Source organism: Sapajus apella, unplaced genomic scaffold, assembly GCF_009761245.1.
Source record: "Sapajus apella isolate SASKATOON/1434 unplaced genomic scaffold, GSC_monkey_1.0 scaffold53, whole genome shotgun sequence".
NCBI classification, from domain to species: domain Eukaryota; kingdom Metazoa; phylum Chordata; class Mammalia; order Primates; family Cebidae; genus Sapajus; species Sapajus apella.
Window position 1 is genome coordinate 8796098 of NW_022436993.1, and position 18763 is coordinate 8814860.

Below are 18763 nucleotides of genomic sequence, written 5' to 3' on the forward strand. Positions count from 1 at the left end.
CATGTAACCAAAGGCAAAAAATTCAGAAAAAAATGTATAAAATATGTAAGAGGTAATGTGATACTGATTTCTACCAAATGTTCTCAAAAGCAATAGCTTTGCTTTATTGGGCTTTCTCTGAATTTACTTTATTACAGGAGTCATTTAAAAATCTTATATGGTCATTCTAAGAACCTTGATTCATTTTTTTTTCTAAAAAGTTACTTTATGCAATGTGTATAGATCTGGGTAAAAGGGGATCTTCATTTCAATATTAAAGTCAGTGTGGAACACTTGTGGCTCATGGTTGGGGGTAAACAAATGAGTCTTGGACATAGACATACTTGGATTTTCATTCCCACCCTGTCATTGACTGGGTATTTAGCTATAGGTGGTAAAGTTATTTCTGTGACTCCTCTATGCCTTAGTAAAATAAGGCTCTCATTATTTAACTCAGAGGGGAGTGCTAAGAAATAACATAAGTGATGGTGTTCTATAAATGGCATATTTATGTATACATTGTTGTACTGATCTATAATCAATATTACCCCATATAAATGATGCTACCAGTAAATTATTGTTCAATAGTGCATGATTTTATATCTGATTCCATGCATATGTTTCAGATTGAGATGACAGATTCTTCTTCAGACTAGACTTGAGTGTCATGCATGTAATGCACAGTAGCCATTCCTTCACAAGGGTTGTCCTATATAAGGGTTGGCTGCAGCCCAGCCACAGCCTCTGGGAGGCCACCACGTTTTTCTCCATCTAGCAGTTCGTTTTCTGAAGATCTGAGAGGGACACTTGAAGCCTAAAACTTCAATGCCTTGCTCTTGAGATTTTACAATCGGTTTGATGGACTAGAATAATCTCCAATTAACAGCCAATTAGCAGGAATCTTTTGTAACATTGAGACACTCAGAAAAGGGAGGTTAGGATAATTTGGCCAAGGCCAGTTCTCCAAAGGTCGAGTCTTCCAGATTGGATAGGACTCAGAGTGGAGGGAAAAGATGGAAAATACAGAAGGGGGCCTTCTTAAGAATAGACAGGGAGAGCTAAGCCAGAGGGAGCACATGTGTATACCGTAACACTTTAAAAGACAAAGAGTAGAGAAAGAAAGAATTCGGAGGCAGAATCCTTGTCTTTATTGGGTTTACCATCTAGCTAGGATGCTTTCAAACTAACAAGCAAGGTAAAATCTAGCGTGATTTTACATAGAGAGAGACAGATAACTACTTTGTAATGATGGTTGAAAATATATATCTCATTAATCACCAAGATGAAATGATTGCCTTAATTTACATGAATATAAAACTAATATATGTTATGAGACATTTCTTCACAATCAACTTGACTAATTAAGTATAGGCATATACTTTTTAAGTGTGTGAGTGTGTGTGTGTGTGTGTGTGTGTGTGTGTGTGTGTGTGTGTGAGGTAGAAAGATAGGCTTTTTTAAATGCTGTTAAATTTCCCTAAGAATCAACTACAGGAAGCACAGGAATTCTATGACTTGGTAGAAAGACTAATATTGCAAAATGGTTTAATATTACACTTTCTAGAAATATATAGTTTGTTACTATACGATAACTGAAATGTAAATACTATTTATTTTAAAATAATTAAAGCAAAGACCACCAGAGCAGTGCAAAATCTCTCATACGGTACACACCACAGAATCAAGTGTCACATTCCAAAAGTGCCAGCAAAGTCCTCTTATGAGAACGTTCAGCTCTATACTTCTGTAAGTTTCCGTCTTAAAACATAACAATGCTTCACGGTGGTTCTTGCAACATGTATTTTATTAGGCAGGCTTTCGTGCATCATTATAGAAGAGTCTTAAGTTATAAAGTCAATTCCAGTTTCCGATAAAACATAGATTCCGCAGACATAAACTGTTGAGAAGTATACGCTCTTTGGTATTCAGCTAAGGCATTTTCTACCAGTGCCAGGGCACTTCCCCAAAGCTCATGTGTGATTAAAAAAAAAAAAAAAAAAAAAAAAAAAAACAGGAATGGTCTCCACAGCGTGCTTTAAAGTAAGCTTTCCTGGAATTCTACCTAGATTCTTGATATAAATACACATATACCTGTGTGTGCACATATATACCTTCTTTCAGCGGCTGTTTTAACTCGATAAAGAGTAAAGGTGTTTGACCAAGTCTCATTAATATTAATATTTACTATGTTATTTCGTTCTCTGAACACTGTCATTTTGTTATACTAAATTAAAACATCCAATTAATCCTCAGTAAGAAAATGCATTGCTGTGTCACAGTTAATAAGCAGTTCCACGTAATCATACCTTGATCATTCTCCTGAGTAGTTCAGCCCTTTGCACAGTATGCTTGGAACCAGAATGTTTATTATTAGTTCCCTTAATGATTGCTCATATGTGAGGAAACATGGACAGCTGCTCTTCTTTCAGATATACAAATAATCTATTTTCTTTTATTGAAAAGGATAGGGAAGGAAACAACTAAATAGAAAGAAGAAATGTATGTGTCCCATATTAATTATTATTATATAAGGAGTCTCTGGGATTCAGTCATAATCATAGGATGTGAAGTTGAAGTCAAAGCTGGCTCTCACACCCCAGCTTACCAAACCCCATGGATCATTTCAGCCATAGTAGATGGAACCTTTGAAAAACAGGGGGCCTTCTCTAGCCAAGTCAGGAATGCTATAACAAACTCTCCCAGGCCACATGACACTTACAGAGAGGGGCCAAGCATGGTGGCTCATGCATGCAGTCCCAGCACTTTAGGAGCTTGAAGTGGGAGGACTGCTTGAGCACAGGAATTTGAGACAAGCTGAGGCAACATAGTGAGACTCAATGTCTACAAAGAATATAAAGGTAGCCAGGCGTGGTGATTTGTGCCTGTAGTCCCAGCTATCTGGGAGACAGAGGCAGGAGGATCACTTGAGTCCACGAGTTGGAGGCTGCAGTAAGCCATGACCGCACTATCGCACTTCACCTTGGGTGACAGAGTGAGACTCTGTCTCTAGAACAAAATAAAACAAGCTCAGAGCCATTAGAGGCCACATGCCTACCTTGATGAGAACCTGAATGGACCCTGTGGCCTTTGTAGATATGAAATACCAGAAGCTCATGGTGCAGGCTGCACTGGATTCTCGCCACATGGCACTCCTGAAGTGTGCTTTGTCACCCCGAAGGCCCACTGGAGTAGCCTCCAGATACACAAAGTGCCCTAGGAACAAGGACAGAATTCAGAGAAGACTAAAGAAACAATGACAGGATTATTTTAGCTATTCCATTATGGTTAGAGTTTTTAATGACAATTCATATAATCTGAGCTGCCAAAAGTATTTTCATTTGGAACAGGAAGAAAATCTAATAGCCTTGTCTCTAGCTTTCTGACAGAACAATTTGCAATGTGCTTTTAGCACGTGCTTCACAGTATGCAGATTAACTGATCTGATGGGATATTTTAGCCATCAAATCAACAACATAGTGACAAAAATTATTTTATAGATCTCCCAAACTATCAAGTGATTTTAAGATAATGCAAAGATTACCTATGACATCTAAAAAAGGAGTGATACTATGTGCTTTTAAAAATTCAGTCATCTGTTGAGTGTGTAAATAGAATACTGAAAATTTTAATAAGCAACATGAGAAAAAAGGTATTCAATTTGTTCTTGTACACTGACATATCCAAAACATTTCACATATGTAGAGCTGAGTGTTTGAATGAGACTTTGGTCTTCCTTTCTCTGGCTTTAGGTCAGCCTTTTTTTTATTCGTAGGCCTACAGAAGTTCAATATTTAGACTCTATTTTTGCAGCATCCAGGGATTCAGGGTCCCTTCTTCACTCTACTACTATCCTTAATCCCTTAACCAAGGAAGCTGAGACTTGATCTCAGCTACTCACTACAAAAAAGAGCCATGCCCAATGCCCTTAACATATGTGGCTTTATAGTTAAATTTTCATGGCATCTCCTTAGGTTTCAAACTCTTTTCCCCTCATATATATCATCTCTACAATCTCTGTGAGGCACCCCGGTCAAATTTTATTATCTCAAAATGGCAGATGAGGAATTTGAGAATCTGAAAAGTTAAATGACTTGCTAATGATCATATGGGTGGCAGAATTCAGGGTTAATGATTACAAGTGTGTACCATTTAGGAAAGATGTCTGATGGCAGCATACATTATCATCTAACTTCAATTACTGAATCAGTGATGAATATTAGATTTTGACTAAAAGCTGTTATGGTTTGAACTGTGTTCCTCCCTTCCCAAAAATATGCCAAAGTTCTAACTTCCAGTTCTTATAAATGTGACCTTCTTCGGAAATACGGTTTTTGCTGATGATCAGGTTATGAAGAGGCTATCAGGATGGACACTAATCCAACATGGCTGGTTCCTAATCAAAGGGGGAATTTGGACCTAGAAACAGGCATGCTTATAGAGCAGATGATGTGAAGACATAGGGAAAACCATCATCTACAAGCCAAGGAATTACTGAAGCTACCAGAATCTAGGAGGGGACATGGAAGAGAAGATTCTCTCTCACAACCCTCAGAAGGAACCACCACCGTTGCCAGTATCTTGATCTTGGACTTGCAGCCTGCAGAAACTGAGACAATAAATGTCTGTTGTCTAAGCCATCCACTCTGTAGCCCTTTCTTATGGCAGTCCTAAGAAAAAAATACACTCACTAAATATTCGATCGCCTTGCAATATCACCATGGTGGCCTCTCCAGAGCTCCCTACCTCCTGTCATAAAAGACATTTTGATGTACATTGTGAATATCACGTAAAAGCAATTACCACACCCTAATAACCCACCATTTTCATTTCCAAGTGTGTGGTCTTTGGGAGGTCTTAAGCTTTGATGGGAGCCAACCCCTAAAACCCAGTCAAAGTTGTCAGCCAGGGAGTTTTGCCAGCCACACCAGCCTTTTTCAAAAGTACAGGAGCTGCCACACTCATTTTCATCAGTATTATCTCCACAGTCATCTATGAAGTTACATCTTTCTTCCAGTCTATAGCATTTGCCACTCTGACATTCCCAATAGCCAAGTGGGCAGAAATCTACAAAAAAGAAAAATGAAACAAAATTAAACAAAAAGGAATGAGGGAACACTCCTAACACATTCAGTGCGGTCAAAAAGCATTAAGAGTTGATTCATTTTAATGTATAAAGGAATGTATCATTCTTAGGAATTTGAGGTAACTGAAACCCATCTCTCTGTCTCCCAGTATGCTCCAGTGATCTTTAGATCACTCATGAAGATTATTCACATACGCCAAAGAAAAGCATTGCTTTATTGATCTAGGGAAGTACCACCCCCATCTCCCCAAATGTAGTATTCCTTGTAAACTGTGTTCAAGGATGTAAATTATGTCTGAGAGCCAATGTGAGGCCTACTATTTTTTTTTATCCTGAAACAAAATATTTAAGGCACTAAGAGGTCATGTATTATGTGGCATTTGGAAATACATTCCGTTAGCATCTGTTCACTCCAATATTTTTCAGGAGCCATTATATGTACGATACTTTCTTAGAAGCAGGGCTATGCATATATAACTAATAACCAACAGTGTTTTTCTCTAAAACACGTATTTATTTGTGTATAAAATTTGTGGAGAAATGGTCACAAAGTAAAATGGGACACATAGTGCTATGATCCTGCACATTTTCTACAGGCAGACTGAAAATTTGGCTATAAGCTTCTTACTGACCAGTGAGAAAAGAAAATAAAGTTGTGATGCGATTGAACACTTATCACCATAACCAATTTTTCTCTAAAACACGTAATTATTTATGTACAATTTGGAATTTTAGAAGCAATTTTCTGCAATGCAATGTCAACCATAGAGATTTGTTCACAAAACATGAGAAAGAGCAATGCTTTTAAAAATCTAAGTTTGACCTCTAGTGCTGATATTTATTAGTAATGTGACTTAGCTCATACCAACATTTGATAACTTTAGTTTCCCTCTATCAAAAGAGAGAAGAAGAGCAAAATCCTAGAGAAGTTAAGCTAATTTAAGAGAGTATGGTGCCCGGCCCTTAGTGTGTGATTAATTAATTTTAGTCAAATAAATGAATGAGTGAAATAAAGTGCTTTGGAATCAGATACTTTTGAATGTATATTGAAAGTATTATTATTATACTACTCCAACATTACAATAGAATTTAACTGTCATGGGTAACAATATTTCAATAGAAAAAGTTGTTCAGAAATCCAGCTTGGGTTATCAACTTCACATTTGTTCTCTGACACTACAGGATCTGACATTTTCTTTCTTCTTGTCTTCCCCTTCTTCAGGTAGAGGAGCTGATAAAATCACTCCTTGCTTTACTTCAAAGGTGGTAGTCCCCATGAACCTCTGGGGGCAAGTTACCTGGCAGATGAGGGTTGATGTGGGTCACAGGGGATGAAGTTCAGATATTTGTTATAAGGTTTTGTGGGAGCTGGAAACTGCTGGTGATAAAACCACATAGAGGAGGTATACAGCCTGGATAAATCGACTTAGTGCAAATAGTCTTTTCACAAGAGAGGGAGTTCCTTGCTTGGATATTAAGGTCAATTAGAATAATGTAACAGCATTTTGGGAGGCCTAGGTGGTTGGATCATTTGCAGTGAGGAGTTTGAGACCACCTGACCAACATGGTGACACTTCGTCTCTACTAAAATACAAAAATTTAGCCAGATGTGGTGGTCGGCACCCGTAATCTCAGCTACTTGGGAGGCAGGGAATCACTTGAATCCAGGAGGCAGAGGTTGCAGTGAGCTGAGATCATGTCATTGCACCTCAGCCTGACAACAGAGTGGGACTCCATCTCAAAATAAAAATGAATAATGTATCAACTCTCACCTCCTTAGCTTTTAAATGTTTTTATCCTCCATTGTTTGTTCAAATAGTGCACAGTATCAAAGAACATCCACCTAACTGGTGCGAGGAGGCAATTTGTGATGTCTGAAACCCCCCACTCCACCCCAGCCCACGTTAACAGTATTTTGTCCCTGCACATGTAACTGGTTCTTAAGGGGCTCCTCAGAGAAGCAGGAACTCACTGCAACACAACTTAACCATCTTATTAACCACAGATTCATTAGCCCAGATTATATAAGGGTAGAAATCTGAGGAAATGAAATACAACACAGTTATACTTTGAAGAAGCTCAAGGCAAGGAAAAGAAGAAATTTCTTCTTCAAGTGTTTGGTAAATCAGAGCCTGGAGATTTTTCTTTTTCTTTCTTTCTTTCTTTTTTTTTTTTTTTTTTTGAGACCAAGTCTCACTCTGTTACTAGGCTGGAGTGCAGTGGCGTGAGCTTGGCTCACTGCAACCTCCGCCCTCTCAAGTTCAAGCCATTCTCCTGCCTCAGCCTCCCAAGTAGCTGGGATTACAGGTGTGTGCCACAGCACCTGGCTAATTTTTGTATTTTTAGTAGAGATGAGGTTTCACCATGTTGGCCAGGATTGTCTAGATCTCTTGACCTCGTGATCCACCTGCCTCGACCTCTTAAAGTGCTGGGATTACAGGTGTGAGCCACCACCCCTGGTCACATGGAGATTTTTCTTTTTGGAAACTTTTAAATTGTAAATTCAAGTTCCTTCATGGTTTACAGGATTGACTAGTCTGATTTTGTTTAATTTTTTCTTAGTTGATTTTCGTTAGTGTGTGGCTTTCAAGGAAGGAAATAGTCTCTCTTCTTATAACAAGGAACCAATAATTCTCAAATCTTATAACCATGATTCTCAACCAGTTATGTGTGAAAATAATCAGTATAACTTTAAAAAAAATACAGATAGCACAGTTATGCCTGAGACCTTCCAACTTAGAATGAGAGCATGGCAGGTGGCAGTATGGGGAGGATGTCTGTCCTCATCCAGGGCCTTGCAGGTGATTTTGGTGTATCAACAAGATTAAGCTCTATTACTTTCAACCCCAATGTATTGTTCTATAATTAAAGTTTTCTTCCAACACTCTCTCTCTCTCTCTCTCTCTCTCTCCCCCCACACACACCAGAAAAAAAATCCTTTCTCTATAATAAACACACTAGATCAAGCTACACCATCTTATATCTGGGTATACATTTGCTGTTTAACTTTTCATTCCTCTAGAGTCGCTATTGGTAAATTTCACCTTGGCTTATATTGAAAAACATTATTTTAAAACCTGAAACATTAAAATTATCTATTGTACCTATTTTGGGGAATATTGAAAGTATATCAATAGAAAATTTTATCAGATTCCCAACTAAGTTGTATTTCTACTGACCTAGTTATTGGTTATGGTGATGAGTGTTCAATCACATCACAACTTTCTTTTCTTTTCTCACTGGTCACTAAGAAGCTTATAGCCTGATTTTCAGTCTACCTGTAGAAAATGTGCAGGATCATAGCACTATGTGTCCCATTTTACTCTGTGACCATTCCTCCACAATGTATTTTCATTGCGCTGTGGTAGGGACTGTCTGCCCCCTATATCTGTCCTTTGCTTCTGATTTACAATTCTTAGGTGGATACATGGCTGCCCAGAATGAAATCCATTTCCCAAAAAATTGTAGTAAGATCACGCTACTAGGTTCTGGCTAATGTGTAACCCCACGGGTCCTGTGATGGCCTCCAGAAACTTCTCTTAAAGTACAACTGGCATGTACCTGTTGGCTAGCTTCTTTATCCCTTCATCTACCTTGCTACCGGAAAGATGCATACCACCATGGCAGATCCTGAAGAGTGAGGACTGTAAAGAGCTGCCCAGGACACTGAGTTGGTTAAATCTTGATTCCATAAACGTTCAGTATATATATATGTGTGTATGTATATGGGGGTGTGCATATGTGCTAAACCACATGCATGTCATTTAAGTGATACTTCAAATCACTTACACAATAAGATGTGATACTAAATAAAATCTTGTAACTGCTTCAAATATTTGCATAGAACTTCAGGAAATAAACTAAGTAGGTTTGTTATCGCTTGCAGAAAGCAGCCTATAGTAATTGTGCTACTGGGCTTTGTACCAACCATCAGATCTTTAATGGGCACATTTATCATGTAAACTATTACACTGAAAATATTAATTTATCTGAAATAAGTTATAGCTTAATATGAATTGAAATCTGAACTGTATACTCTAGCAAGATTATACAGTATAATTTCTACAATATTAAAATGTTCTATGTATCACAAGAAAATGGATTTCTATAACAGTACTTTGTTGTAATATGCATGCAGTCTAAATTATTAAGGCATTTAAAAAACAGTAGTGTGTATTTATATGCACACTCTAAGTCACTGACGACATTTAAAAGGTAGCTAATGTATGCACATATTTAAATGAACTTTCTTTGGAAGGCAATAAAGATGCCAAAATTAAAGTCCCCTCACAAATAGCCGCTTAAACAATTTCCCAGTGCAAACAATAATTTATGCTAACTGAGTAGCAAAGAACTGTATCTCATTTAGTTCTATTGCTTTTGCACTATTCAGCATGAGAGAGTAACAGACCAATCACAAATTGTTGTGAATTGATAAATGTGTGTTCTTGTATGTCTAGTGCAAATCTAACCAAGAGAAAATTGCAGTTTTTCAGATTCCAAGCTGAAGTCTGGGTTACACGCACAAAACTAAAAAATGTCCAAGCTTCTTGGTTAATTGACCTTTATAATTTTTAGAAATACACTGTAATGTCTAACCTATGGATCCAAGGACAACCCAAAGTGAAGAATAGCACATATGCAAGTATAAATGTGTGAGACACCTACAATGACAAGGCATGTCCTTAGAATGTTATATAGAAATGTTTTTCCTCTTGTTTTATGTTGCCATTTTTTTCCTTCCTTCACCCCTTCCTTCTCTCCCTTCTTCGCTTTCCTACTTCTTCCTTCCTTCTTTTCTTTTTTTGTATTTAGCATTTGCGGAAATGCAAGGAGGAAACATCGTGGAAAAAAATAAGATCAACTTTTAATTTTCTGCTCTGTCTACTGAAATTTCATCAATGAATTTTTTCCCCAAAAGGGTAAATTCACATTTTTTAAGACTTTTCATCTTTAAAAAGTCCACTTAAGAATAAGCATGGCCAGGGAACTTTCATTCACACGAATATCCACATTTATGTAATTAATTATCTTCACATAGACTATTTATGAGGACTATAATGATAGGGAAAAGTATCTTAACTGATTAGTAATCTCGTATCTTCAGAAACCTGCTGAGCTTTTAAAAACGACCAGTCTTACGTATTCATTATACATAACCCCTCTTATCCAGTTAAATTTGCCTTTAATTTATATTTTTATTGAAGTAATACATAAATGGAGTTTTACAAATTGAATATTGGCCAGGCAAGGTGGCTCACACCTGTAATCCCAGCACTTTGGGAGGCTAAGGCAGGCAGATCACTTGAGGTCAGTAGTTTGAGGCCATCCTGGCCAACATGGTGAAACTCTTTCTCTACCAAAAATACAAAATTAGCTGAGCATGGTGATGGGTGCCTCAAATCCCAGCTACTCAGAAGGCTGAGGCAGAAGAATTGCTTGAACCCAAGAAGTGGAGGTTGCAGTGAGCCAAGATCGCACCACTACACTCCAGCCTGCAAGACAGAGCAAAACTACGTCTCAAAAAACAAACAACTGAATATTATTTCTAGACACCTATGTCTCATCCTACACTAACTCTATGTACACTTTGGACAAAATCATTTTTAACATCTTTATCTATTTTTCTGTTATTTTCTGCATGTGTCTAAATAAGATGTTTATAATGCTAATTTTTCAATTTGAGGTATAATCTATTACCTTTGTTCTGTGAGGAATATAGGACAAAGGTAATTCCTAAGAAAATAGGTCTTAGGCTATTTCTTTCCCCAAGATGTATACTTTTCTCCCCTCAACAATCCAAGACTTGTTACAATTTTTGTTTAAAGATACATTCAGTGTTCATATTATAACTATATAAATATTGCCATTAACTTAGTCATATACTATGTTATGACTAGATTTAAGTTCTCATACAACTATTATCTGTCTTATTTCTTTTTTCCTATATTTAACTTAATTGTATAACTGAGTTACAGAACTCCTCTAAATATAATCAATTTGCCGATGCAATTGTTCACTTCTATGTGTTCTGGAACACATCCTTCAGTTTATGACTCCAGAACCAAGCTGAATGAGCTGCCCATTAGACCTTATGTATACTCATATCTGTAGGAATTCCCTTTGCCTTTCCCATTCATTTATTTAAGAAGTATTACTGAGCTCCAACTATGATCCAGACAGTAAGCAAAGCAATTAACAAGTTTTCCCTAGCACCATGCGGCTGAAATTTTAATGAGAGAAAATACAAAATAACTATGTACAGCTAGTGCTCGACTTACAACCACGATTGGTTCCGACAGACCGGTCGTAACATGATTTGGTCGTAAGCTGAGTAGGCTGTATGCACATGGAGATGGTAGTGCTGCCGGAAGCTGGTCTGCACTGTCATACGCCCAGCTGGGCAACGTTTGCACTGCCAGACGCGGAGCAGTCGTGGCTAGCGATTGTGGTCGTAAAGTCAAATGATCGTTAAGTTGCATAGGTCGTAAGTCGATCAATACCTGTAAATATGTTTCATACATGCCTATACATATGCACATAATACATACTATGAGTGAATATAATTATAGGAACAAATACTTTAAAAAGGCAATTATAGAACAATGCCTTTCAGAAATATATATGTAAAAATTTCAAGAAACTATATATTACACAACTTATAGATTATGTATAATATCTGTTCATATTCTATTGGCCAAAATTTATTCACATATTCCACACTGGTGATAACAAAGACTGGGACTATAAAGTCTTTACTCTGTTTAGCTATGTGTCTATCTAAGTATTGGGAGTTTTATTATTACAATAAGCAGAAGAGAATGGCTGTTGAGGAGCAAATGGCAGACTACCAACCCTCCAACCTTGGGTGACTTGATAAAATAATGATACATTGTTTAGGCAGCAGTACTGCTTTTATATAGTTAATCTGTGTAATAATCAGACCACAGTAAAGCTATATGAAAGAATGAATTTTAAATAAAAACTTAATTGGTTACCTTAACCTCAACAACAAAAGGGAAATTTTAAAATAATACTATGCTACTATGAGCTAATATTACAGTATACTAATACGCAATATAATTGATAACATGTAATATTATTACTATTTCTGCCTAAAGCATTCTATTAATACATAATGATGTCATGCATTTTTAAATTGATGCACTGGGCAAATAAATTGATGCACTTATAAGACCGTTTACTATGTTTTGTTACATTCGAAACCAATTTTAATGATATTATAAACATTAGGTAGTATTTCCAGCAGTGTTTTCTATGTAAGCCATACAGAATTTTGTACAATTTCTGCTCTGTAACATCTGAAATCAGAAGGAGGAGGATAGGTAAAATACAGTTACACTACCAATAGAGGAATTTGGGAATGAGAGTGAGGAGGGATGGGTAGGCATCCAGCTGCCATAATGAAGAAATTTTAGTTCTTGGGACAAATACACAAAAAAAAGGAAATCTCTCATATTTAAAGGAGAGAGGCTGTGGAGCTATTTCGGTTATTTGCTATTAGATGCATGAACAGAAGACAAGCAGTTTTTAAATATCCCTAGGTAGCAGAAAAGAAACAGAACTTTCAGAACTTAAAAGGCTCAGTTCATCCCTGGCCATTCAGAGATCTGAAGTCTCACAGATCCAAGTGCTGACCAAATATATACATGACTGTCTCCCATGGAGAACTGAAAGCACAGCCCCCACTTATATACTGCTAGTAACGTGTTCCTGAAAGTCAGATGTCCCGCTTATGTAAATGAAATGCTATATCCTAGAGGCAATTTCCTGTTATAATTATAGTAATTATTATATTTTTACCTTTTACATTTCTCATTATATAAATGAGGATGATTATAATGTATTACATATCTACCATTATTCTCATCTAAGTTCTTAAAATGCACATGAAATCCGGTGAAACGAATAAAGCTGTAATGTTTATCATGACATTTGCAGGGGCCATAACCAGTGATGTCTATCAGTGTGATGAGCTGGTTTTTTGGGTTTTCACTGCTGTCTTCTTGAGACTAATATTACATGTTTATATAAACAAACTTGGTGATGAATCCCTCAGTTAGATTTTTCCAAGAGTTCTTTATTTTTTTTTCATCTACTTCATCAAATCCAGCTCTCTTTGGTCGAAATCCTTTATTCTTTTACCTTCACCTACATTGTGATATGTTTTTTTCGCTTGCTTTGCTTTCCTCTCCACAATTTTCTCCAACACTTTCTCAACTTCTAGGGCCATTTATAGTTCTAATTAGACAAAAATACGACTACACAGGAAAAACAATTGTGAAATTTATTTGGAAGAACTGTGCAATAAAGTACTGCCCCACCGGGTATCTGATGCTGTGCTGTTTTTCTCCCACTTCCAGCAACACCCATGATGAGCATCCTCCATTTCTACTCCACAAAATCTTCAAAATGTCTTTGTCTACCAGTTTGGAATGGAACCTGTATTTAGAATGGAACTTGTGATTTTTCTTGCACAACATACTGTATGAACACTAGCCTAGTGAGTTTGGGGTGAGGTCAATATATATTTCCAATACAGATATTAGTCAAAAACCAAAAACAAAAGCAAAAGGAGGCATTCTGTGAAGTTTGGGTATTAAAAACCAAGTAGTGTTTTATTGGGAAGACATTAATTTGGAAAATATTCCATGGGGTATGCCAATATTTTAAAAAATGAACTTCTTTTCTCTTTCCCACACACATTATATCCAGCCAACTCATCAACTTCTCTGAATCTCAGTTCTATTCTATAAGGTTTTCTAGGTTCAAAACTATAATCTCTTCTTTGTCTCCTTCAACTATCAGTGGCCATCATGTCAATTCTATCTCTGGATCTTTATTGTGACTGCTCTCTCTTCTCCATTTCTTATTATGAATAATCAATTAAAGCAACACATTTAGCAATTAGACATTTTATGGATTTTTTGAAAGCTATTTTTTTACTCTGAAAAGAACAGGGAGGCAAAGGAGATCCGAACCTTTGCTTTGGGTACTGAAAACAACATGAGGAAAAAAGAAGAGCAAGTATAAAATATGCTTTTAAGAAATGTTAACATGTATATAGTTTAATTTCATAGTCTCCTTAGCAGGAATAAAGAGACGCCAAAAAAAAAAAAAAAAAAAAAAAAAAACCAAAAACCAACCATATGCCATGCATTGTTCAAGAAGTGCTATATGTTACTATCGGATTTATTTTTCAAATCACTCAGCAGTAGATTCCAATAGTCCCAATTTTACAGAAAATAAAGATAGGAATTAGAGAGATTAAGTAGGCTACCTGACATCACACAGTTAGTAAGCAGTGTCAAGATCCAAGTATATGTCTTTAAATCTCAGAGCATAACACATGTACTTTGCACTAAGCAGCATGTATAGGTTTCACTAAATTACTGAGCCATATACAACCAGCCAGATATTTCTAACTCAGGACTCTGACTGAGTTGCTGCACCAGCATTCTCATCGCTAAGTACTAGTTTTAAAGCACTGCTAAATATTGCAGGGAAATGAGTGACCTGCGGGATGAGCTAATCTATTCAGTCCTCACTGTTTTACATATATTTTTTAAAGAAATTTTATTATGTTACAGGTATATCCCAAAATAGATATATTAAATAACCCCTATTTGGAAGTAGCTGTGCTGATTAAGTCCCCCCCCACACACACACACAAACACACACACACACACACCAACACACATGACTTGACTCCTGCCCTGATTGTATATGCATAGGGTTTATTAAATATTTGTCAGTAAGTAGAGAAAATGACCATGGATGAATTTGCTTATGGACATTTAAAAGATGAAGGTTGGTTGTCTTTTTCTTATTAAAATTCATTAATTATTTTTATCCTTCATCATTCAGCAATTAACAAAACTGCCATCAAAATAAGCTCTTAAATATGACTCATAGGGACTTAATAATAATTTAATATTACTTTTGCTAATAAAGCCCTAGGTCTATTTTGATTAATTAGAATCACTGATTCCAGATTCTGCTCAATTGCATCTTCCTAAATACATACATATTTCCCTCTTGTCTTTTCTATTTTAAGCTATCCTTGATGGAGTTGTTGGCCTACACACATGAATAGAAATGAAAAGTCTGTGTATACTAGAGCCATTTCCAAAAGTTTAATGGATGTTCTTACTGTTGGTGAAACATAAGGCCATTTATCCTGGTTTGTTCTGTGCAAATTCTAAGTTAAGCGTTTTTGCAGTAATGAGAAATTAAGAATCATTAAATATTTCAAAGATACACGTACATACACTACTCATGAGACATCAAAAATAAACGACAGGTTTTCAATAAATAAGATTGAATGGTTATAATGTAATATAAAATAAGGATATGCTTGTGATATCTGCAAGAAATAAAATTTTGCCAAGACAAGTGAAAGAAACATGTTCTTAATAAAATGCAAATAAATGAGGTTTTCTGTCAAATGTTTACATCAACTACAGAATACAGGTAAAAATATAAAAAATATAGGATAATGTAAAATGACACTATTTTTATTGAAAAATAGCTACCATATGTCAGATGTTGAATAAATTTCCTGGGCAGTTATCTCTTATAATTCTTAAGAGCCTTGGAGCCTATGAAACACATGGAAATTATCTCTGCTTTATAGATGAGGAAACTGTCTCAGATAAATTGTATAAACATAGCTAATAAGAGGAGAGTCTGGTATTAATACCTAATTCACTAGAATATGAATATGGTGTCTACGCTTTCACATTTGACCCTGAGGTGCCGTTTTTTGTTTTTTTTTTTTTCTTTTTTTGAGATGGAGTCTCACTCTGTGGCCAAGGCTGCTGTACAATGGCAAGAACTTACTTAGCTCACTGCAACCTCCACCTCCCAAGTTCAAGCAATTCTCCCTGCCTCAGCCTCCCAAGTAGCTGGGATTACAGGTGCCTGCCACTATACCCAGCTAATTTTTGTATTTTTAGTAGAGACTGGGTTTCGCCATATTGGCCAGGCTGGTCTTGAACTCCTGACCTCAGCCTCCCCAAGTGCTGTGATTACAGGCATGATTTTGTATTAAGCTGATAAAACTTGGGTAGACTGAATTAAAATATATTATTAAAATTAATTTCATTTAAAAAAAATGTGACTTAGAAAACGTAAAAGTAAATATGTGACTTACATTTGTGACTGTATTGGAAATGAATGGTATTCCTTAACTTGCTTGCACCAACTTCCATGAATATAAACATTCTGGCTTTTTATTTGTTCAAGATACCACTATTTGCACCTCTGGCTTTACCCTCCCCTCCATATAGATATGGATAGATGTTAGATATAGAAATACAAATATATATACATATACAGAGATATAGATGTACCTCACCAAGAAAGGTGTTCTACAACTTCATATAGATATAAATGATAAATACAGACATGCGTAGATATAGATAGAAACATATCTCACCAAGAAAGATGTCCTGTAACTTCTCTATTAATAGTTGGTCTCATGGAGAGCCAATTCTGGGAGCCATTTCTGGAAGACCTCATTAGAGCTCATTTATCCAACCATTTCAACAATTTACATACATAAAATTCTCTCCATCGAACGGCACTCTGCTTAAAATATTGAGAGTGACTTATATTGTCTACGTTCCAACCCTGACTAACCCCAGTATATATGTGTGTATGTGTGTGTGTGTGTATGTATACTTTTATATATATATATATATATACACACACACACACACATTTATACACATACACACACACACATTAATATATATTTTTAGGGAAGGGCATATATATATATGCCTGCAGAGTCTTCTAAACTCACAATGAAGTTAAGGTGTTTCAGAATCATTTCACAGCTTGAGTCTCTAAACGAAGTTTAGCATTTCACTTTTACCAAAAAACAGGTAAAGTTTCTTAAGGCACAATTAAAGGTACATCAAGTAGTTTGTAGGAAAGTGAACTCTACATGCATTTATTTTCATCTGCTTCACTTGAATGTAAGCATTACAGCGGAGATAACTATACATATATTACTGTACCTCATCTCAATTTTTGGAATGCTCCTAACCATAGAAATAAAGTTATTCAGTTGTTTTTCTTGGAGTCTTTCTACTGAAAATATTCCCATAAGTTATCATACTCTATATGAAAGCACTTTTTAATTTTAATGTAATCAATTATATTAACATTTAATACAATTAACCTTTTGTATTAACTTTTATATTTTTATATTAAATTCTTTCTTGTTTATTCTTTGTTTTCTAAGACTATTTAATAACCTTTCAACGTAGGTTCATTCTGAGAAAAAATTAAACTAATACTCAAGGTGGTCCACAATTTGGCTCTATGTCCTTTGTAATATCTCAGATAGCTACACAAGGTGCCCACCTCAGCCAAATTATCACCCACAGCCCACCCTGCAGTCTGCATGACACCATCCCTGTTCTTTCCTATGCCTTTTAGCCTGCCTACAACACTCTCAGCAGCATATCCTTCATCTGGTCCTCCAGTGCTCAGATTCCACCGGCCCTGCCTTATATACTGAAGGGATCTTTCCCTCCTATGAGCTCTAAGTGTGGTTCCAAATTCTTGAGCATCCTGCAAATACATTTCAGATTAGATATCCCCAGCTGAATGTTTTCTTTAGTTTTCTCTACAACCTCATAAAAGCTTTTTTATTGCTTCTTCTCCAAATTTCTTTTTATTTCTTCATACTTGTACATGTCCAGGAATTCTTATTTTTAATCTTTATAGATACATAATAAATATACATGCTTAGGGGGATATATGATATTTTAATACAAGGATGTAACATGTAATAATCAAATCAGGGTAATTGGGATCACCATCATCTCAAATATTTATCATTTTTTTAAATGTTGGGAACATTCCAAATCCATTCCTCTACTTATCTGGAAATATACAATAAATTATTAATTATACTTATCCTATTTGCAACACGGATGGAACTGGATGATATTATGTTAAGTGAAATAAGCCAGGCACAGAGAAAAATATCATGTGTTCTCACTCATATGTGAGAACTAAAAAAATTGATTGCACAAAGGTAGAGTAGAATGGTAGTTACCAGAGGTTGGAAAGTGTAGTGGGGAGGAGGGATAAAGAGAGGTTGGTTAATGGGTATAAACATTCAGTTATACAGAAGGAATACAATGTAGTGCTCAGTACTGCATAATGTTTAAATATTTCTCCTGGCATTTAGTTATATCCTACTCAATATTAAACTTATCAGGGCATTTTTTTCCTACCTACTTACCATCTCCTATTATTTTTAAGGATGATTTTTTAAGAACATTTAAAAAAAATATATTCATTAAAAATTTTAATACAACCCCTCAAATATTCTGATATTCAAAGAGGGCTGCATGATTCATGTGCACCCTTAATTTGATAATTAACGAATAATCAATACTATTTTGTACATACTTTAAAATTTTCCTGTTGGATGTTTTCTAAAAACTGACCTAATTCAATATTTTACTAGCTTAAGGTCTTAAAATCTCCAAGAAGATTGGTTTGTTTCTCTTGTATCCTGTTCATTAGTTGCTTATTAAATTTTAAAGTGGTTTAATGTTCTTTTAGGAAAAAAAAACATGTTGCTCCCTTGAGCTCAGCATGGAGGCTCCTGCCTGTAATTTCCGGACTTTGGGAGGCTGAAGCACGTGGATCGCT

At 35.9% G+C, this 18763-nt stretch overlaps 1 protein-coding gene across 1 annotated transcript in view; it reads right to left on the reverse strand.

The window, feature by feature from the left end:
- MALRD1 (MAM and LDL receptor class A domain containing 1) overlaps positions 1-18763 on the reverse strand; it is a 576163-nt gene that overhangs the window by 289706 nt on the left and 267694 nt on the right. Inside the window, exons 28-29 of the mRNA XM_032244079.1 lie at positions 4798-5043; positions 3035-3192 (exon numbers count right to left, since the gene is read on the reverse strand). Of these exons, the coding sequence (XP_032099970.1) occupies positions 3035-3192; positions 4798-5043 (404 nt within the window). The remainder of the gene's footprint in view (positions 1-3034; positions 3193-4797; positions 5044-18763) is intronic.